At 39.7% G+C, this 24136-nt stretch overlaps 1 protein-coding gene across 3 annotated transcripts in view; it reads right to left on the reverse strand.

The window, feature by feature from the left end:
• Positions 1-1474: 1474 nt before the first annotated feature.
• RNF150 (ring finger protein 150) overlaps positions 1475-24136 on the reverse strand; it is a 203871-nt gene continuing 181209 nt past the window's right edge. The window contains exons 7-8 of one of the 3 annotated variants that reach the window (XM_073341206.1): positions 10582-10732; positions 1475-2362 (exon numbers count right to left, since the gene is read on the reverse strand). In XM_073341206.1, coding sequence (XP_073197307.1) covers positions 10614-10732 — 119 coding nt within the window. In that variant the 3' untranslated portion in view covers positions 1475-2362; positions 10582-10613. Of the gene's footprint in view, positions 2363-3621; positions 10733-24136 lie in introns of those variants that run through there. The other 2 variants (XM_073341207.1, XM_073341205.1) reach the window with 2 other exon arrangements.

Below are 24136 nucleotides of genomic sequence, written 5' to 3' on the forward strand. Positions count from 1 at the left end.
TTTCTTTCCCCCATTTTCCTGCCATTCCCAAAGGCAAAGGTTTTATGATCACTTACAGCTAGACTGGCACCTCACAGGCTGCCCTGAATATTTATAGTTGCATTGCCCTAGTAGTCACACTTTTTGGTTCCCACTTCTCCCAGCTCCCTGGCGCAACTCAGCTGTGCTGGCTGGTGTGTTAAGGAAGCAGAGCCCTGGGTGCTCCTACTCTCCTCCAGCCTGTCAGTTCCTTGGCCTCGGTGCAGGAGGGGGAGCAGCTCACATAGGGAGACTGCTCCGCCATTCAGGTCGGAACCTGTGACATGGGCAAAGGGACACTTTGTGCCGCCGACTTCCCTGCCTAAATAGGCTGATTCACAACTGAGACCATACGAAGAAATTTAGGCAGCCTATTTTGTGCAGTATTTTGATAGATTGAGGGACTGGGCAACTCAAGGCCAGTAATAAGAAAGGGAGGTGTTCATGTTTAGGATACTGGTCCAGGGAAATTCACCACCTGCTGGCTTTCTGGAGGTCTGTGTGAAATGACCTCCATCCAATTTACATGTGTTCATATCTCTAACTCACCAACACAACTAGAAGTAACTGGCATCTTTATTGGCAATCTCAGGAGAGAAGCACAGAAAATGAGCAGCCTTTAAATTACTGCAGATGGATAGTCCAGGACAGGGTTGGTTAGGCAAGATGAAGCTTGGACTGCCATTGCTTGGGCAGTATCTCTTTTGCTGGCTAAGCAGTGCTTCCCCTCCAGAGATTTCAATCAAGCGCTTTTCATATGTGCTAAAATACACTTTTAATTTTCTTAAAGAGAAGTAGTTTCTGCTCATGCCATGATTCTGTACATAGCCAACATAACTCATTAAACTCTCATACAGCTTTGCAGACTTGAATCATGGGGGCACTGATCAAGGCCCCATGTCCATGGCTGTGTGAGAGAGGAAAAAGATAACCAGAGCATCAAGCCAATTCTTCACTTTAACAGACAGATCACATCTTTTACTTCCACACGGAAAGCATCTGGGGAGAGAAAGTTCCTCAGGTTTAACATCTTCTCCATCTGTGCATTAGCAGCATCGAGCCAGTCCACTGAGCATAAACATGCTTTGATTATTTTAAAAATAAAAGAGGGGCTAATTAGTGCAGTAGCTTACTGAATAAGCCTTTCACTTCTGGAAAACCTGCGTTCAGATCTTACCTGTGTAACAAGCCATATGAATTCAAACTTCTCTCTAGTGGATGTATTTATCTGGTGCACAATTTGTAGTCCCTCATCAGAAGACTCCAAAGGACTGCAATAGCAGCAGTCGAGTTTTATCAGCAGAACTATTTATTTACTTTTGCCTGGTTGTGCAACTGATTTCTGTGAAGTCCAAACTCAGTTGAAGAAGAACTCAACAAGAAAGCACTAGAAATTTTCATACATCAACAAAAGCTGGATTTACAGTTCTGTTTGGAAATATGAATGACACAGTAATCAGATCCACTTTTATTAAAAAAAGTCGCAATAAAATTTCTTAGTATTCACAATCTTAACTTTTATAGCTGCAATATTTAACTAGTACATAACAGAGTCTCACATATTTACATTCTTACCCTCTCACAAAAATAGCCAGGTGGTACTACTGAATAATGTTTCCAAATATCAGCCTTAACATTTCAGCATTTCCCCCAACTGAGCCACTGTCTATGCTCTTAAGCATTTACAGTATATACTAAAGCAAAATAAAAGTTTGTGCCTCTTGATTTCAGGCAAATCCCTTTAAAGATGATAGTTCTCTGACTCCCGTATTTTTCAAGAGATATAAAGTGCATTAAAGGGGGAGATGTATGCATAATAAAATAACTGCAAAGACTTAACTAACAATTGAAATACATTTGCAATACTGTACAGAAAATAAAGCTTAGACAAATGTCTTGCTTCACAAACCACTACTGCATTGTATAGGCAGACAATTCACAGCTAGCAAAGAATGCTTAATTAAAAATTGTCTATGCAAATACCACCACGTAATTCCTTCATGGTTTTGCATTCGATGTTTCACATATCAAAGTGAGGTTGTTTGGATGATAGAAAATTTTCTTAATGCAGAGGTGAAGGGTTAACTTCCATTACAGCAAACATTGTAGGCTCTGCAGAAACGGATTGTAAAGCCAGCTAAGGAGGCTCACTGCAAAATACACCTTAATCATAGCAGGTCTTCAGCAAAACAAAAGATACGTTTTGCGTGTAGGAACAACAGACCCTGCTTCAGCTTTTAGGAAGGGATGAGAAGCAGGATTATGCTCTAATTTTTTAATATTTCACTATTATAATACAGTTTTCTAACTGGAAATCATTTCAGTAAGATATGCAGGTCTTTCTCTGAAACACAAAATAAAATACACCAAGGAGTTAAATATTTTAGTTTTTCCTTTTTATTTTTTTTTATTGGCATTTGCTGGTACTGGTCTGCTGGAATATACATCACAAGAGAAACCTGTGGAGCCATTGCCGGAGACCGGAATATTTTTGCTCTGCTCATGAACCACATGCTAAGTGGATGCCACATTTATTTTTTGTTTTTGTTTAAAAACTATTTTAAATAAAAATAATTATTTTCTGGAAATGGATGGAATGTATATTTTGACAAGTACAAAATCATTTTCAATGTTCACTAAATATAAGGAACATCTTGCTAAAAAAGTAACAACCCCTCCCAACCCCTGTCCCCTCTTTATATTTCTAATTATAAAATGGTACAGCCATTTCAGGTAACTAACATAAAGCAGGAAGTAAGGATGGGAGTATGTAGACATACAAAACACTGATATTTCACAACTGTAATAACCTTTTACATTCATAGCAAAGAAGTATGTTGATTTTGATGCCTTTTTAAAAATCATAAGCAACAACGTTCTTTCTTCCTTTTTTTCTGCATTCACTCCACCGAATCACAAAGAACATATTTGAGAAATACTGAGTTTTTTTCAGGTGAAAAGTTCTTTCATTGGCTTTTCAATGAAACTTCACGGCATCCTTAATGCACCTTCCCCTTTTACGTTGTTTTTTAAAATATGGACCACATTTTCAGTTGCTGAAGAACCAGTATTTTTATTGGCAACAAAAATTCCCAGTTGCTGAAGAATTAGTATTGGTTGTAATGAGTAAGTCCTTTGAAAACTCTAGCTGGCAGATTAGAAACTTGCTGCAGAGGGCGCTCCTCTCCCTAACTATCCACTTCATCAATCAATAAGTACCATCTGGTACATGAACAAATTCCAGACTAAAGTCCATCCGGTGTTCTTTTTTTCAACTGCAAAACTATCAATTAGTTCAGGCAACAATGTGCTAAAATAGAAGAACTAGTTGTGTTGGATCAACTGCTGCTATTAGAAAAAAGTTCACTAAAGTAACAGTTTTCAGAGTAACAGCCGTGTTAGTCTGTATTCGCAAAAAGAAAAGGAGTACTTGTGGCACCTTAGAGACTAACCAATTTATTTGAGCATGAGCTTTCGTGAGCTACAGCTCACTTCATCGGATCATCCGATGAAGTGAGCTGTAGCTCACGAAAGCTCATGCTCAAATAAATTGGTTAGTCTCTAAGGTGCCACAAGTACTCCTTTTCTTTTTGTAAAGTAACAGTGTCACCCTGTCCTTCCTATCTCTTATAAAATATTTCATTATTTAAATTATTACTCTAAGCAAACCAATTAAATTCTTTGACACTAATTGACCAATATATGCTTAAATTCTTTGGCTCTCTAAAATAAATTAGTCAATGCTCAGTTTTCCTTAACAATCACGGTGTTAGACTGTTGGCCTCATTAGTGTTGATATGAGTGGTTACGTTATCCTGAAACCCTCAAACAACAAGGGCACTATCTTTTACTAAGCATTTAAACTGCATTATGTTGTAGACAAAGAAGACTCCCTCATTCTTGTTTACATTGAGGTCTCTTTGCACTGCCAGAGTGGTGTAAAGCAGCCTTAGTGTGAATTAAAAATCAGGCCCTATATGTTGTACAGGCCAGATCTAGGGCTGTGGGTAAACTTCAAATCAGGGGTGCACAAATCAGGGGTGCTATACAAAGTTGGCAAAGAGCTCACATTTCCACTCTCATGAGTTTGTTGCTATTCTGGGAAGATTAGGGCTCTTGTGATGAGTTAGAGCAACCTAATGGCTGCTCTAAGTTAGGTTGGCAACATCCGCCTGGGCAAAAAATGCAGCCGAGGATTGGTGTTATCCTGGCCTTGCCACCGTCCCTCTGCAACACAGAAAGCAGAGAGAGGGGTGGGCTAAGAACTGCTATATCGTCTGTGTGACTCTGGAAGATCACTCTTACACTGGAGTGATTCACTGTGGGCAGGTTAAGGTACTGTAGGGCCAAAATACACTTGGGGTATGGTGCAAAGTGGATGCATCACACCAGTAAATCTGGTGCTAAAATATCAGTTTGTAAAGTCAGATCAACTTGGATACAACATATATTCATGATGACATGGCATCCTTATTGTATTGCTATCAGATTTGCAACCTTCTCTTTTTTAGACATCTGCAGAAACATCCCTATCAGGGGAACAAACCCATTACTAATAAAAGAGAAATAAAAATCAGTAAGTGATCATTTGCCAGTGCCGACCTTTATATGCCCAGACCACATGGTCATATCCTTATTGCTCATTCTGACCTATTTGCTTAGCCCGAAACTTTCCTAGGGACAGTTACTGGTTAGGAACAAGCCACCTATAAATAAAATCTCAGCAATTCATAGCTGCTCAGCTGAAATGCATTTGCCTGGGCATAACATGCATTGTCATTGCAACACTGACCAATCGTCAAGACCAGGATTTGCATCCTGTGTTATAGAAAAGCTTGTGCTCTGATCATTGCCTTTTAATCACAAATTTTCCTGGCAGAAGTAATGCAACGTACATTAAACAGAGAAAATTCATAGGGTTGCGTGTCTGAAAAGCTATACGAACAAATTACTGCACTCTAACGTTTCTACACTGAACAGAAACTGCAAATAAAATCCATATTCTGGAAAATCAGTAGTTGAGGTTTGCTAATTAAGTCCACATGCAGGTGTAAAGCAGTCTGCAAATGCTTCTCAGGGCAAGTCAGATCTGTTTGAATAATTGAAGAATTCATAATTAGACAAGATGGTTTTGATTCAGAAGAGGAGGAGGGTGAATAAAACAACAGAAACCCGAGATGGGCCTAAACCAAATCTTGGTTCCTGACACACACAAACTTTGGGATAGTTCAAATTCCAGTCTGGATCTCAAGTCTGTTACTTGGGCCTACCTCTAGCAGAAATGAGAATATATCACTAACTATTCATATAGCAAGTGACAAGTTTCTATTAAAATACTAACCTCTTACAACTGCTTCCTGTGGGCTGGATCCACAGCTCACTGAAGTCCGTGGAAAACCTCCTATGGAGATCCTAGGTCCATTTCCTAACAACACTATCACCTTGGTGATAGGAACCAAGCCCTCCTCCTTGCTTGCCCCACATACGAATTCAGTAGTTTTCAATTAAACTATTAAACAATTTAAAAGCTATTAAATTAGCTTTTTTGTGTCACTATCTCTAACTCAAAAACTGACTAAATGTCTATCTCCCTCTGTTTTCATTACAATTAATTCTTAAAAATCGTATCATTCTGTCTGTGCACATACACATGAGAATTCAATACTGTAGAGACCAGGAAGATGAATATCAATTTATTCTGTCTACAAATTATTGACCTATGATCATCCCAGTCCCTCCCCGCCACGTTCTAAAACTACTGTAAATCAGAAAAAAAGTAATATTTCATGCCAATTTTTCAGCCCCTTGCAGAATGGGTGAGTCAGGAAAAATTGATGCACAGCTGGCACATGCCCCATATTTGTGTTCACAAACTAGCATTAGCATGTGTAAATTGGGTAACCTGTGAGTGCATATTTTTTCCCCAAGTGCAGGGTTTTGTCCATGCACGTTTTATATGGTTCATGCACTCAACTGGTCTTTTGGAATGTAGCTTAATTAAACCCACAAAAACCATGAGAAATTCACAGCGTGGGCTCTGTCTGCCCAAATTCACATCTTCAACTGAAGAGTCTTCAGCTTTCCTAAGTTACCCAGCTGCAGCGCCTACTGCTTATCCAAAGGACAAACTACCCCTCAGTAATAATCTCTGCATTACATGGCTGCCCAAGCTTGGCCCTTCCCCAGAGGTGAAGTCACAGTCTCTGATCAGCTCGATGGCTTTTGGGAATGGTGCTGCAGAATACTGAACAAGCTCCGCAACTGTAAGACATTTTAAAGGGTTGCGTTGAAGGTATTCTTTGGTATGAAACTCATCCAGGGGGAAGCCAAAGATTTCTCACCATTCACCCACATTGTGAATGGGAAATCAGAGGAACACTCACGTGGATGAAAAGAACAGCAAGAGAGGGGAGAAGCAAGAGGATTCTCTTCCCAAAATAGGGATTTTCTTTACTTTGGCTTGGTCTACACCTAAAATTTATGTTGACCTAGATTTGCTGCTCAGCAGTGTGAACAGTTCATGCTCCTGAGAGATGCAGGTAAGCTGACCTAAGTCTCAGCGTAGACAGCACTAGGTCAGTGGAAGAATTATTTCGTCGACCTAGCTACCGCCTCTCGGGGAGGTGAATTAACTACAGTAATGGAAGAACCCTTTCTATTGCTGTAGTGAGTGTCTACACTACAGCTCAACAGTGATACAGTTGCAACGCTGCAGCTGTAGCATTTCTATTGTAGACACCTTTAAAGCATTGATCTGTCTCCCCAGCCAGTGACACTGTGCAGGAAGTTACTCTAGTCCTAGGAGTAGCTAGTAAATCCCATGGGCTTTGCAGCACCAGCAGGTATGGCAGTGGTGAAGAGAAACAGACAGTAGATTGAGCGTTACAATCTGAGGGAGGAGGATTATTTCCATGAACACTCCACTTCCTTAGGGCAGACTGACTTGTTTTCTGGATAGGAGGTAGGCTGGCTGTACAGTCAGCATCTGAGGCCCAGAAGTCAATGGATATTCAGTGCTGAAGTGAGCCTTTAATACTGAACCCCAATATTAAACGTAACAGTATGCAGGAATTACAGGGAGTTCCAAGCAGGGGGTAATCTTGCATAATATTCCCTAATCTTTCAAATTCTTACATACATGCTTAATTTTACTCATGTGCGTAGCCTCATTGAAGTCAATGGGCTATTCCCATGAGTAAAGTTAATTATCCCTATAAATATTTGTAGGATTGCGGCCTATATGTATTACAGTATACCTCCGCACAGAACGATGAGTTATACAGAGTCAATCTTAACACTAACTTCAATGATTTTGTGGGTTTAATAAAGCAATGTAATAATTTTTCAGCCTAAGATTCTCAAGGTGCTTGACAAATTTTAAATACAAAGAACACTATCAATCAGGTCCTGATTTAGGAAAGCATCCCCATTCACGACATGGACTTAGCTTTAAACAAACCAAATCAAGGGGATTTGAATACATTCCTAAACTTCAACATGTGCTTAAGTGCTTTCTTGAATAGGGAAGAATTTAAGCATATGCTTAAAGGCCGACCTGAACTGTGGCCCCAATGAAGTGTAACTGCTCTGGCAGGCTTAGAACAGTGCACAGAACAACAGCAGGTGGAATTGGGGAATTAAAAACTGCAATTTGGCCAGGACACAACAACACTTGTGAAAATGACCAGAAGGAGGCCAGGCTTCAGTTTTATATCTGACCAGAAAGACGGCACATCCTTGAGCATAGCTACTTCTAACGCTATTGCTGGGTCAGTGATTTAGCACTGACTAAAAGGTTAATTTCCTGCTCCAGTGTGGGTTTTCTTTCATCTCTCACTGAAGTACTGACCTCACCTGCCTTACTGTTGGGAACATCCCAATATCAGATGGCTAGAGATAACTGGTAATGCTCACCCTTGATATTAGTTTAACAAAAGTTTTGTAATACAATAAATGCTTTGAGACAGCTCCACTGCAATCCATGCTCTGGTGTTAAGGATGATTCTAATTGTTCTGTCTATTTGTAGTCTGCAAATATTTTGATGTTAAAGGGTCACAGTCAACTTAAACATCATGTTTCTTTCTGAACATTTTTTAACTTATTCTTGATCCAAGTAACACCTTAGACGACTATAACTGGGAGAGATTAGTGACTTTTTTCTCTCTCTACTTCATCAACTTGTTTTCTTTGTGTATTGAGAGCTCTTTGTGTATAATCAGTTTCCTTATTTCCCCTGAATAGCCAATTTAGGTGAATTTCATCCCTGTGCAGAAGGTCTATGCATCAGTTACATTCCATTTCAGCATTATTTCTAGAGCTTAAGTGGGGGTTATGTGCTGCCTTGTGCCCAGGGATAGTACTGCACTCTCAGTCAGTCACATTCCCCTGAGGTTAGTGTTGATCTTTCACAGAGAAACAGTGAACAAAAAAAGTTCAAAAAATCTGATTATAAAACCACAAATATGGTGGCAATGGTGACCCAAAGCAGCTGAAGAGTCCGACGCAATCTTTAGCTTGCTTTTCAAACTGACTAGATTTCCAATTGACTATGTCCCTTTAGTAAAGCAAAAAGATATATTTTAAAAACTGTAACGGTGTGTGCACCGGCCACACTTTTGAATTGTTATTAGCTTGAGTTATTTTGCCGAAAGCTCCTAGTTCACTTGTGTGGACTAAGAATACTCAAAATTTCATCTACAAAAGGAACTGTTTGAGTCATAACTGGACAAAAAGAGTCCAGCAAACTCTCTCTCTCCCTCCTCTCAGCCCCATCCTATAATTTAAGAAAGAATCAACCAGCTTTTAAAAAAAATATTGTGAAACAAATTTCTCCTAGTGTAAGACCTCATGTGCCATGTTTCAACAGGGAGTAAACTTTTATAGTTAAAGTATAAATGCCTGAAAAGAGGAGATTAAAATGGCAATGCTGAAAGAACACAGTGGCATTTTGAGATTCTGCTATAATACAAATAAGTGAAAATAATTTTCCTTTCTTTGCAATTTGTATCTGAGCTGTGTGCTGTTGATTCTACTGACCTGCCCAAGAGGGGGTAATGTGATTTAAATCTTTTGACTGTCAAAAGAAAATGTTCCCTCTCTTAGAAACAACAAGCTGAAAGACCTCCTTTGCACTTGACTATTTTGATTGAATCATAAAATTGCCACCTGAATAATTAGCAATAAGTAGCACCTTTCTGTCAGTTATAGTTAAAGACAGGCTAGTAATAGTTAAAGACTTCGGTTTTGGCATTCATATGACGACTTAATTTTTAATGCATCAGCCAGAAAAAAACCCTGAATTCTTCCATTGACATTTTTTTCAGGTTCAAATATACCAGTAATTCATCTCACTCATTGTATTGCCACATTCAGAGGTCTCTAGAAAGCAGTGAACTGAAGATTCACCTAATCCTTGTGTTTGCTAACAATGATGTGCAAAAATTGCACTTAAAAATATGAAGGTAAACAATTTGTCCAGCTGCTCTTGGGTTTAACTATTTATTCTGGAAATTGACATTGTAGTCCTCTTTGCAGTTCAGACCTTTTCTAAAATTATTTCCATCAGCCACAAATACCCACATGAAGATTATCAAGCGCTCTCTTGAAACTGCTCACTCATTGGTCTGCTAATTTTTGTTTTTAAATTTAAGGAAGTACCTGATTTTAAACTAGATCTTGTTTTCCAGCTACTGAATAAGGAAGTCACAAGGAAGGCCATTAATACCAGAGGCTGTTAATGGCAGAAAATATAGCAAGGACAGGAAGAAGTTTAGTGCCATTGATTTTTCTCTCTTACACGTTATTGTCTGTGCATGTAATCGAGCTCTGTAAGTGGAAGCCAACATAATGCAGTTTCAAACAACAAGACATCAATGTCAATTCATTGAGGGCTTCAACTCACATGGGTAAAGGCTTCTTGAAGATATAATCTCCAAGACTCACTTTAAAGGTTTTAAAATCTTAAAGAAAATAGGCTTCATATTAATACAGAGTGCTGAAGCACTGTTTCTTTTCAAAGCCATGCATACTTCATGCAGAAATGTCAAGGCAATAATAAATCCTGGAGACAGATCATGAAATGATCAAAGAAGAGGAATTCAAACTTTCAGACTGAACTCTTGGAAAAGCTGGGGTCAGTCAGTGAAAAAAAAACAGTATCCATCGATATTCAACTATAAATAAACATCATCATCTTTTAAAAAAAAAACAATGAACAAGAGTAGAAAACACTCAAGCTGTCATTTCAGTTGTACACTTACGAGCCACTGAAGAGGTACAGGATTGCTTTTAAGCATGTGGGAAAACAATAAGCTTTCATCTTCCACGTGAACAAAATAGACACATGTAGATGATAAAACTGCATCCAGGTAGACACAGCTGTTGCTATTGCTTTTTCGTGACCATCTCAGAATGGAGTGCACTGGATTGATAGTGTTCTAGAGGGGGTGTGTGTGTGTGTGTGTGTGTGAGAGTGTGTGTGTGTGTGTGAGAGAGAGAGAGTGTGTGTGTGTGACTGGTCCAAATTCTAGAAAGCTTACTCTGTCCCTGCCCCTCATGCCTACCCTTTAGTTTAGTAGGGTTTTCTGCTTGTTCTTCAGGATTTCACCTCTTCGCAGTCTTGGTCAGTAGAAAGCTCCACATCAGACAGTCCCACCTCCATCGCCATAATCAATGATATATCAGAATCACTGCTGACTGCTGGCTCATGTTCACCTGGAAGAAGACAAGAAAAGGGACTAATGTTCAAGTCTTTATTTCAGTTTACCACAGATATTTAAATCCAGAGATAAGCCCACAATCTAGATCCAAGCTTTCCCAGTGTTTGGATCCTGGAGTCTCATTCTATTCAATCTCTAAGATATTTTAAAAATCAACAAACTCCGGCCAAGAGTGAAGTAAGGCTAAAAAGGGCCTTGATAACAAAAACTTCTGCCGGACTTTTCCACTTCTGAAAAGGTTCCTGTAGAGCTGCTAGTCTCCATGACCTTCTTGCTATTCTACTGACACTTCCTCCCAATATATATCCGCTACCCCCATTTCTCTCCTGCTCAGTCTTCCAGGTGTACTCTGGCAGCTCCAGACCCATCAGTCCCAGGGTTTCTACCTTAATTCACCTTGATCCCAACTAAATTTAGAAGCAGATCAATTAACCTTCACCTGATCACCTTATGCTGTATGTTTAGGAAGTTCACCACTTTTTGGGTATGATCCTGCAGCTCTTACTGTATGTGTATTTCAACACTGATGAAGCCAATGGGAGATCTGCACACCAAAAGACTGCAGGATCAAGCTAATATTATTTTGAGGACAAATAAGAAAACCATCATGTCCTGGTCTTGGGGGGAAAAGAGGGAGGGGAGACTTCCAGAGGCAAAAGGTCACTTGGGTGGCCAACGCCAATCGACAGTATGGATCTTTTGCAAGAAGGCTGCTGTTTCATAATTGTCATTTTAAACAAACAGATTTGACAGTGTTTCACTGTTATGATACAGTGTAGTTAAAGTTGTGGTAGTTCTTCCTTTCTAAACTTTATTTCTAGAGCTGATGACTGAACCACAGAATCTGAGCTAGACTGAAATTTAAAACAAAAAGTCTAAAGGTGGATGTGAGATTGCCATGAGGTCATGAAATGATACCTCAATCAAACCACAAAAGCAAAAAATACAGTATGATTTACCTAAAGTAAATGAGTACGATCTTTTTTCATCCTCCTCCCAACAACTGCAAGATTCTAACTGTGATTATTAAAGAAAAGGTATGTCTATTGTTGTTTGTACTACCATCAGACTTGATATTTTGGCAAGAAAAATTAAGAACAGCTGGGTTAGTGCACAGTCAAACAGTTACTGAGTGCCATTTCCTCCCTGCAACTTTTCACTTTCAATTTTTATACACTTTGTAATTGTAAAACAAATAATCCGACACACAAGTATATCTGTCCTATAAACTCACCTCCATCAATACCGTATCACGGTAGCCAAAAGTTTAAGACCATTGCCTTGGCTATAAATATTACCACTGGAGGGAAAAGGAGTACTTACTGAATGAATAATCTAGGATGCAAACATTAATGGACTTTAATTACATTAGATTGTTAGATTATTTGTTAGATCAGTGAAAAAGTATAAATGTTTATTTCACTGAGACCTCAAACATCATCTTTATTAATAAAAACTGCCTATGTCTGAAAGAAACTTTCCAGACTACCGGTATATTAATATATGTTTCATAGTTTAGGATTTTTAAAAAATAAAATGATAATCAAAACAAACTGACATAATATGTTACATTTTACATTTCACTGACAATATATTCCATTGTTCATATGGTTGAATCACATTAAAAGTCAGCTGGAGGATTTTCAAGACAAAAGTAATTTTAACCTGAACTAGATGTGAGGTAGAGATGAACTAGTTGATTTACACCACCCTATACACAGGTATTCTGAACCACCATGCTGACCCTTCCATACAGATGTTACATCATCATCTAATAAGTACTTCTAGTGCCGTTTTTTCCAGGGAGAGATGGCAAGACCGTGGCAGTGTCCAGAGCAGGAAGACAGAGCAGTGATGATGATAGCACTATGACTCACCTACAGACTTCCTTAACATCCCCATGTTCAGAGGTGTGAGAAATCTTTTCAAACCTATTCACTTCTATTCGGTAATAAAAGTCTTATTTTCCTTTGGCAAAAAAAAAATCACAGTAGGAATTATGAAATACACTGGGTAAAATTAATCTTTGTTTAAAGAACAATAAGCTGCTGCCCAAGTACAGTCATTTTACAATGACCTTCCTTGCTACAGAAATAGAATCCAATCAGACTCATGACGGAAGGGGTCATAACAATTAACACTTGGACAATGCTTCAAAGATGGAAAGTGCTATGTAAGTGCTGAGTAGCATTAATATTTCATTTTTCATTTTTTCAGGGGATTAGCTCATCTGCGATCAAAGCAGAAGTTAAAAAACTTAAAGCTGCAGCCACCCATTTCAATACAGTGAGAAGAAGGTGGCAAGAAAGAAATTAAGGTTGTGGACAACCAGGATTTTTGTCCAGTTTCTTCATAGTGACACGGCCACTTAATGGGCTCAGCACTGAACTTCCTTTGACAGGTGAGAACAATGCAAAAGAGCAGATGTATCTCTATGCATTTAGTGCCTGATTCTGGTCCACTAAATCAAAGAGGGTTTCAACCATTGACTGCAAGAGGCATTGGCTCAAACCCTATAAAATCAGCGTAAGATACATCCTAGCCCTTATGGTAGCAGAGAAAAGCTTGAAAATTTGAATGCTAAAGGCTCAAACACAGAAGGAAAATAAAAAGTACCCCAATTTATTCCTGACCCCCTTGCGTAGTAGCTATTCATGGAGTATGGCTGAAGCATTCCACACAAGTAATCCTGGATCACTGAAATAAGCCTTAAGGGATCCTTCTAACCAGTGAAAGTTAGGACAGCCCACAGGCGGCTCCTACATATACCTGGGGCCAAGCCATCCCCAGCAGCCCCTAACTTCGGTGGGGTAGAAAGGTAGCAGAACCTGAGTGTTGGACCCAGTGGGAGCATGCACATTTTTGCTATTATGACCAGTGGGTCCACACTGGAAAAATGGCCCCAAATATCATATACCAGAAAACTTAACTACTATAGGTTGTTCTCTATGCTAAAGGGTAGATAGACAAATCTTAAGATCTTTGCCATTTTCCCTTCTCCAGGCTTTCAGGTAGCACTCTGTTATTATACCCTCTCTTAAGGAAGCAGGGGAAGTATTGTTTATTACACTTTAAATGACAGGTGTCACCAAGGGTATAATTCAGCTGCCAAAGAGTAACTCAAGCCAAAATTCTCTTTTTCTTGTGGATTAAAAACTTGGGCCACAGCAGTAAACTATTCAGTGGAAAGTTGATCTCTATTCTCCTATATTTTAGTAATGGTCCATGAACTAATTCAGCTTACTAAGGAGTCCAATCTTTCATGAACACAATTAAACTGATGGTACAAAACCTACTGGGGGTTAATAATTTTATCTTATGACAGTCACATGAATTAGGAAGTAAGAAAAAACTTGCAGGGGGCAACACTTCTAAAATTATGTGCAGACAATGCTGCCTACCCTAAAATGTAGGCTTTTATTTGTGCTAAATACACTTTTCTTGGGTTGCCCCCTGATGTTTTAATCAACGTTGCAATTCCTGACAGAGGATAATAAATATTTGACTTTGAAGGCATATATATAAATATAAACACATTGATTTCATCACCCAGTCAGACATTTTACAACTACGGAGTTTGTTACATTATTTAGGCCAGCTGGTATACATTGATCATGGAAGTCAATGGAGCCCTTCATCTAAAAATCTAAATATCCAGTCAAAATACACTGTATCTGACAGGATCTCATAATGCCATTTCATGAAACTCATCCAGTTTCAAAACTGTTTATTTTATATAGGGGTGGAATTAAGCCTGCACTCAGACACACTCAAACTACGGGGAAGTTTGGATCCAGAGCTAGATAGAGATCCCACCTTCGCAGTTTCTGCCCATTTCTAATTTGGGGCTCAAATTTAGCTTTAAGGCATTACCTCAGGTTAGGTGATATATGGAAGCACCCTGCCCCAAAGGGAAACTGGAGATAGAATTGCCTCCTGGAGCCCTGGGGGGCAGAAAATATGGCTGCTACACCAACCTTTGTCCACTGTTCTCCGAGTCTGGCCAGTTTCTCTGGCTGATGTAAGGAAGAGTGGATGTTGACCTGCCTCCTTTCCAGAGGTTAGTTCCAACAGTATTGCTAACTCTGCAGCGCCCTTGGACTCACTGAGCCACATTCTGCTCAGTATAAATCCACATTAACTCTGCTGATGTCAGTGGTATTATTCTGGTGAAAATCTGAGTAATCTTGATGAGAATCTGATCTATTGTGTCTGGCCACCAAGCAGAGAGGTAGGACTGGGAAAGGAAAAAAATACTCCTCAAGCCCTCTCCCTTCTTTTCATACCCAGAGAGGGGCCAGGCCCAAACTAGTCCTTTATGTATTACTGTCACCCCTCTGCTGAGCAGGTGTACATATTAGGGCCTTGCATGTTGGTTTCCAGTTGCAGAAGACTGTCAGTCCCATGGTGTTATGGCATTTTCTTAGTGTACACTATACACTCTTGCACTATATACTTCAGTCCTGCAACAGAGGTGGTCACAAATGGCACACAAGCAAGCCCATCTTTCAGAAATCTTAACCAAGGCAGCAATGCCCAGTTCCTAGGAAGAAATTATGTCTCAAGAACTGATTTTTGTTAGTGAGATTAAAATGAGAGTTTACTGTTCACCACTCTCAATGCAACTGCATCAAAAAACTAACAACTGTACCAGACTGTACCCTGCACACATACTAAGAAAAATAAATTGTAAGAGTATGCCATCTGGTGACTCCCTGCACAACAGTAGCAATAATGAATTTCATAAAACTACAGGCTAATGAGCTGTTGGAAAAGGGCTCAGTTACAAACTTGCCCTGGGGTATGTGTGAGGGGGGAAGGATTATAAAACTTCTATTAACATGTTTCTCTACACTGGAGCTAACAATGTTGATGGAAGCATTTAAATGTCTATAAAAGGAGAGCAAAGGAGTGGGGGAAATGCTTCAGAATCCAAGATACTGAGGAAAATGCTGAAGCCGCTATACAACCTCTGAGATAGGGGATATCAAAAGAACCTTTTTGATAGTAGGGAAAATATCAGGAAAATTAGCAAGAGATATGGAGGTGGAGACTAGAATCTTTTCCTGAATGAGACTGAGATCAAATTGAACGTAACTACCCACAACAAGGCTCTGAAGGATAAAATGACCTGTATAAAAAGAAAAGGAGTACTTGTGGCACCTTAGAGACTAACCAATTTATTTGAGCATAAGTTTTCGTGAGCTACAGCTCACTTCATCAGATGCATACTGTGGAAAGCGAGCTGAAAAAGATCTTCTGTACTTTCCACAGTATGCATCCGATGAAGTGAGCTGTAGCTCACGAAAGCTTATGCTCAAATAAATTGGTTAGTCTCTAAGGTGCCACAAGTACTCCTTTTCTTTTTGTGAATACAGACTAACACAGCTGTTACTCTGTGGCCTGTATAGATGACTTTGAAAACAGAGGGTCCAAAAAATAAAATATAAAATTGTGGGCATTCCTGAAAAAATGGAACATAATGACCTGAAATAATTCATACAGCTATGATTCCCGCATAAAGTACATTCTGCACTATCAAAAAAGCAATATATTGATGCCAGACACCACATCTCTTTCCTGTTGTCCAACCAGAATTTGTGACTGAAAATGTACCCATATTGTCTTTTTTTATGTTCAGTTTTACACCTAGGGTGAAATCCTGGTCCAATGAAGTCAATGGTAAAACGCCTACTGATTTCACCTTTAGTTTTTATTTACTAATAACATGATGATGATGCAATAACACTCCTTCCCCTGCAATAAACTATGTTCAACCTGCAGAATTGGAGGTGAGTGAACCCACAGAACTTCACTTCTACTTTTCTCCACAAAGATACATAATCCTGACCAGGAATTCATCCCGTAGCTATTCTATCTGAAAGGGCTGGTGGAGCACAGGCATATTTTCTTCTGGCTGGCCACACGGAGAGATGGCTGTCTTCTTCCCCCTGTCCACACTCCAGCAACGGGCTCCCAGAATGTGGGGTACTGTGATGTGGAGACGATGATGCCTGTGCTGTGACAAAAGTGTCTATCTGAAATTCAATGTTGGGTTCATTTTGAGGGATGTAAATACAGATTATTTGGACAGATTCATGTTTATGCCCTAATCATTCACCCAGTCCTGGTAACACTACGGGACAATCTTATCAAATGATGGTGCTACGTCTAGAAGAATGGTACTGAGAAAGGGTAGGTGGAATAGGGGGAAGCCAGCACTGTTCCCCAACCCATCTTCCCTGTATTCCACCTGCCCTTTCTCAATACCATTCTTCTATGATTCATTAAATCCTGCACACCGTAGCCAAAATTTTCAAATCTAAAGTTAGGTTCCTAAATCCATATTTAGGCTTCTAAACAACAATGGCCTGGTTTTTATCTGTGGCTCCCAAAGGGATATGTGGGTGCTTAGCATTCCTGAAACTAAGGTACTTATATTTAGGACCCTAACTTTAGACTTCAAACTATTAAGCCATGTGTTACATTGACTCTACCCCATTGCCCACCCAGATTGATATATTCTGCACAAATTTAGTGCCCTACCATGAATATTTAAATAAGTGAATGTATTTTCTTCCATAAGAAATGTCTAACAGTACAAAAGGATAATCTTTTACACAGATGCTTAATAACTCAGGCAAACATATTTCTAGGTCAGTTGCCAGAACAGTCCTGATGTACTACTATGTGCTGCCATCTCAAACAATAAATGTCAGCATTACTGGTCCTATTTTAAGACTCTCTCAACAGTGAAATACTTTTTGTTATTATTTTCTGCTATGGCTGAAAGATAGTGTCAAAACTGGATCCCTTACTCAAGGAAATAGTCACATCTGATAACCATGGGACCTCTCAAGTGTGTAAAGGAAGCAGGCTTTAGTTTAAAATCCACCCCTTCCTCAGGAAAAAGAAGTTCTGCAAAAGTCCTATTGAGACAGAAGTCAGGTGTAACACTGGGAAAAGTTACATACATTTGTTCCCCATGTTGTCCACAAAAGACTTCAAGAATAATTGCATGGGAACGCATTCTATTGTGGAGAGAGGATCAGTCTTTATACTACCTCAGTTCGGCCCTTCCTGAGCATACCAAATTATGGAATATCTTTGACATCGACTATCACCTACCAGCAGCTAAAGGGTATTGTACAGATCTCTTTCATGTATGCTTTCTTCTCCCTCAGCCAACTCAATGCCTTCTCCCATGCTGTGTCCTATGCCTGGAATGTCTTCTCTGATCAGTTATGCCACATTATTCTCTTCCCTCTTTTCTTGTTCAAGTTGTGCTTCAAACTTGCTTCCTTCCAAAAATTAGTCAGTCACTTTCCCACCTTCCTCAGACATTCCCCTTTCTCATATATATCATGGGAAAACAAACAGCTGAACAGTTTGGGCTGAAATTTTCAAAAAAATTCAGCCTGAGGAGGACACCTGGCATGTAACATTTCATCCCAAATGGCTGAAGTTTGGCAAAGTTGTAAGCAACTGTAAACTGGGTCGTATAATAGGAAGTGTTGGGCAATCTTAAAAATAGGAGGTGCTACCAGCCCCACATTTACAATCAGGAACATACATAATGTGCAACGTGTGATACAAGAAAACCTGCTTTCTTTATTTTGTGCATATTTCCCTCCTTCCCTTCCCTTTGACAAATGTAATTTTTCCCTGTGGCATGGTAACATCCCAGATCCTGAAAACACTTTCCATATCTTTGTAACGCTGCTGAGACACATAGTCCTATTGAAGTTAACGGGATTACTCATGTGCATTAAATTATCCATGTGCTTAAGTGTTTGCAGGACTGAGGCCTTAGAGCAGGACTGTGCCTAATCTCTCTATACAGTACACCCAGGTACACCCATTGTATGGCCGTATATAGAAATATCAAATGTTAATGGTTACAGGTGGGCATGAACACCAACCATTCTGTCAAGGAAGACTTGTGCCTTATTTTCCATTTTTTTAAATGAAAGGCAGGATCAGCTAGGTGGCTCTTCTGAACACAGAGTGCATGTCCGGAAATGCCATCTTGGAAACAGAGCACAGCTGATCCACTTCGCAAGCTGACAGGCTGCCGTAATGGTTTATCCCTAAATACTATATAATTCACTTCCAGCTACTGCAATGGTGTAAAAACCTTGGCGGCATGGACCTATTTAGGTTTATCTAAATATTGCTGTGTCATGTCCTGACAGTTCATAGATAGCTTTGTCGAGGGCAATTTCAGTACATTTTATACATATTATATACATGCACACACACCACCAACTCCATGGAGAGAAGCAAACAGATGCTATTGAAATCAGACCATTTTAATACATAATACTTTGCAGTTACCTAAGAAAGGTGAGGGATGGGGATCCGAAGTCCCAAGAGGGAGGGACTTCTCAGTGAGTGAGTCGTAAGAAGCAGCTGCTGAGTTACACCCATAAGCTGGGGTGTGGGAAGTGAACTCCCATGGGTGAGAGGATCCAGCAGGAGCAACAGCAGGGAAAGAAAGGAGCACCTTGTATCCCCCCCCCTCTTTTTCTGCTGCCCCCTCCTGGTCCCCTCCCACACTCTTATCAGCTCTACTGTAGCTCAACTCTCTCCTCCTCCTTCATTCAACAAAGTGATCAGCTCAAGCAGCTCTTCCAGTGGGTTGGTGCCCAGCTACACAGCCTTGTGGAGAGGCAGTGCCCCAGAGCTGAGTGTTGGGTCAGCAGAAGGACAGAAAGGAGAAGCTCCAACACCAACATACCTGGCAGCTAGGCCCAGCACCCCACCCAGAAAGAGCCTCCAGCAACAGCCAAACAAGTCACAGCCATCTAGCTCATTCTCTTAGCCCACCGCTTGGACCATGTCACCCTTCTCCTTGCATCCCTCCACTGGCTCCCCCTTCTCTGTTGCATTGAATATAAGCTGCTTGTCTTCACTTTCACATTGCCTGTCTGACCTCACCTATCATCTCTCATTCCCTGTAGAGAGGTCAACTCCTGCCTCCAGTTGGACCAAGATGGCAGCCTCCATTGATGGCTTAAATGTTAAACAAGCACCTTTGTGCTTTCTCCCAGGCTGCTACTAATACTTGGGAGGAGCGCCTCAAACATCCACAACACTACCTCATTATCCTCCCTAACACTCTCCTTTGCTAGGATAACCATTGTCAAGGTGGTTGTGGGTATGTCACTGGTGTGCTTGCACCACGGCGCTGACCAATACGGTCTCATTGTTTCCTAGTATTCCCTTCTCAGTCTATTTATATATCTGTCGTCTCAGGTCTTGTGCTTAGATCGTAAGCTCTTTTGGGCAGGGACCATCTTTTTGTTCTGTGTTTGTATGACACCTAGCACAACGGGATCCTGGGCCATCATTAGTGCTTCTAGGGGTTATGGCAATACAAATTAAAATAATAATAAAGCTATCTGTAGGGGTTGGTCATAGATTATGAAGCATTTATCACTATATCACAAACAGTGCAAGGATTTCTACAATAACTAAGTTAAGAAATGAGTACATGTGTATGCTCTGTAGAAAGGGAGTAGAAATCTTTAATTGTGATGCATGCCACTTGAAAAATATCAGTGATAAGAAGAGTGAAATAAAGGTAGTGACTAATATACATATTCCCATATGTAGTACTAGTATATAATATATGCTACATAATCTACAGTCTACTGCTAGACTATTATAGAAAAGAGGGTTTTTTAAATCCAAAAGTATAAGATTCCAATCACAATTTAATATGTGTATCCCAAGGTCAGAAAGATGAATGAATGCTAATGGCTACTAGAAAAGGAGGACTTGTGACACCTTAGAGACTAACCAATTTATTTGAGCATAAGCTTTCGTGAGCTACAGCTCACTTCATCGGATGCAAGCTGTAGCTCACGGAAGTTTATGCTCAAATAAATTGGTTAGTCTCTAAGATGCCACAAGTACTCCTTTTCTTTTTGCAAATACAGGCTAACACGGCTGTTACTCTGAAAAATGGCTACTATGTCTATTTTATTTTATTTATCCTTCTGCAAACACAAGGGGAGAAGGTTCCTGATCAAACAAGTTTATGGTCTTGTTCAGACACAGCATACATTGGCTATAGATTGAGTTTGAGGTGGCAAAGGAAACATTTTTTTAAAGGCTTCATGAAAGAAGCGCTTTTAAAGGAGGCGTTGGGAGAACGAGAGAAGTGGCGCTGGGTGCACAGGTAGGTGGACACCAAGCACACAGATGAGACAAAAGGAAGGATACAAACAGGGCTGGAAGGAAGGAAGCTTAGGTGAGCAACAGTAAAAGGGTGAAAGTAATGTGATACATCTGTGAAAATGTGATGGAAATGTCTCTTGCATTACATTCCGGCTATGGATCACAAATGGTATCCTTTTTCAGAAAGAGGGGCACCACCAGCAATAGTCTATAGCATGTCAATTTTAATTTAAAAATTAAAATTTGACTACGTTATAGTTCATGTACAGTGATAAGTCATTTTTATCATGTGAACTTTAAGATTGCTGTGGCAAGCAAAAACAGAGCCCTTTTATTTAACCTCTGCGATTTGTCACCCTCCAACCCCCCAGAAGATGAATAGCTTGTTTTGAAGGCAATTCTTGTTAATTCTTAAACTATGAATGACTTTTAGAGCTGTTGTTAAATCTGGTCATGTATGCTTCTCTTGGAAATGTGCCACTGATTTTCAAATCTGCCTCAGTGGGTATATTTTACTGCATAAACTCTCAACAGCTAAGGTCACTGTACCAGCTTTCCAAGAGCAAGTACAGAGAAGGTCTCATGCACAAATACATAATGGAAGCATGTGGATCATGGGATTTAGTGTGGTAATATGCACAAGTAGAGAATAATATTACTACTACCCACGGGTGGTGCTGACTTGTTCCTGATTCAAGCAAACAGAATGGAAAGAAAAAAATAATTTATGAGGAAATATATGTATGTTGTCTGAAACATAGCATGAGTGTCATCTTGTTCCCAGTATTTATCCCACATGCCATCTCCTGTATCACTAACAAGAAAATAAGGTAATTCCAATATATATTAACGTAGGGGCAAATCCTGCTGCTTTCTTTTCAGTGTAAAAGGCCTCACATGCAATGGGACTGACCAGGTCCTGCTGTACTGTGTGTGTATAAAAAATGGAAGCAGCGATGGGGATGTGGAACATCTGCAAGGTGAGCAGTCAAGAGCCATGGGAGCACCCAGGGTAGCTGTGCTTGGGAAGGCTAGGCAGGCTGGATATGTGGTCAGGGGGGATCCGTCTGTACCCAGATTTACCAGCTATTTATTACCCATGCAGTGCATGGTTCAGGCACAACAGAGATTTACTGCAGCCTGAAAGTTGTAGTAACAGCTCTGCCGCTGAGCTGTGGCCTCCTTTTCTCCCCACCTCCACTGTGATAACCATCACACAGCCCTCTGTGGTCTACGGGTTGATTTGCAAGCTTCGGCCCTGGATGTAGAACACATATATGATTCACCACATTTGACCATTTCAACTCTCTGTCTTGTAAAAATGTCACTCATTAAATGTGCTTAACCTATTATACAATGGGCAGGCATAACAAAAAGAAACTGGAGTCGTTTGACTAAAGTTCAGTATTTAGATTAAAGATCAAGAATCACAAGTCCATAGAAAAAGAAAACATACAAGAGAAATCTTAATGGTAGATGAAAAATCTAAAATGAACAATAATCTACATTCAATTTGCCACAAAATTGTTTCAGCCATCAATATGTGAATTAGCAATGAACAAAAATGGTTTAACTCTCAGGTCTTTCATCTCTTATGGAAAAGTCCTGTAGATTTTAATGGGGATAAAATTAACAGAGTACAGAAATTACTTTGAAAATCTATAGTATTTCATAAAGAAATACTATAGATTTTCAAAGTAATTTCTGTACTCTGTTAATTTCTGTACTCTTTCTATTCTTTTTTTATTTCTATGGAATGTCTATAATTTGCTTTTAAAGGCTTTAGGATGATTCAAAAATTCTATAGAATGGTTATTATATATAAAGGAAACCTCAGTTTGAAAATTATCCATGCTGGGTTTCTTGTGTACTATTTTCAAAGCGTATAATTCCTTTGCTGCATGTGCACAGCCCACCCACTCACACCTGGAAATACAGTCTTGGCTCATGATTACAGATAGGAAAGTGAAAGAACTCCAGATTGACACATCTAAAGCTAGGACATTGCCTCTATTGTTCGTTAGCAAACACTGAAAATGATACACCACCAGGCAGTGCTGAAAGTACAGTAAACACATCCCTGACAGTAAGTAACCTGAAGTTGCTCTGTCATTTTCATTTTCTCCAGGTTCCAAACAATTTTTTTAAACAAAGGAAAACTCAACTATATTTCAAAAGTAGCTTAGAAGTTGAACAAGATTTTTAAGCTATGAAGTATTTTTCCTTTCTTAAGGAGAAAAATATGGATATCTGGCAGCAACTAAAATCATCCTGTTTATACCCAGTTTAGAAAAAAAATTAACTTATGTCGTCCATCCCTCTGCCGGTGCAGACTGACAGCTGGATGAGCTACAAGAGCTGGTTCACAAAAAAGAAAGAAGAAGAAAAGGAGTTTTGGCATTCTAGAGATGACTAATCAACCACATCTCTCTTCTGCCTTGGTGTCATTCACAATCTTTCACACCATGCAATAAGTTCTACATTCCAGCTCATTTATATAGATGTTGAACAGAAATGGTCCTAATTCTGAACACACTAGTAACCCACTTGATTACCTAAAGATTTAGCCACACATATCCTGCCTGCCAACCAACTTTTACCTGCTACCAGTAGTTGTTCTAGCACTGAAACTTATGTTTTTAGTTTGCTTCTCACTAAAGGTGAAGTTTACCCCTTTGCTGATGGCCCATGCATCGCTTAAGGCCTATATCCTCTTTTGAGGTCATAAGTGGGACATAAATGGAGTATAGGCTTTGTGTTGGCCTTCTGCACAGTGTGAATTTCACAGTAATGTTCCTGTTTGTTGGCGTCCTTTCAGTTTTGAATACCTCTCCTAACAATACATGTAGATTAGAGTTACTCAAGCTCACTTTAGGGTTTCTATTTTTGTTTTGATGGTGGCAGGGGAATGCAGTACATTAAGCTGTGGCCAACACATAGACTAACAGATTAGACTTTATACTGGCAGCCATGGTCTATCCATGAATCTGGTACAAGCAGGATGGGTAAAGTAGGAGCAGCAGGAAGGGTAAAGTAAATCAGCACAGCTAGCAACACCCTTTCTTCTTAAGTATGAACATTTACTCGAGAATTTTGTAAATACTGTATATGTAACCAAGACCAAAGAGCACATAAATCATCATCATCACATAAAGTCCCAGGTCAAAGGACACTTAGCAATCCTGAGGAGCTATAAAGTTTGCAGGCCACAGGA

The sequence above is a fragment of the Lepidochelys kempii genome, chromosome 4 (genome assembly GCF_965140265.1).
Source record: "Lepidochelys kempii isolate rLepKem1 chromosome 4, rLepKem1.hap2, whole genome shotgun sequence".
NCBI classification, from domain to species: domain Eukaryota; kingdom Metazoa; phylum Chordata; order Testudines; family Cheloniidae; genus Lepidochelys; species Lepidochelys kempii.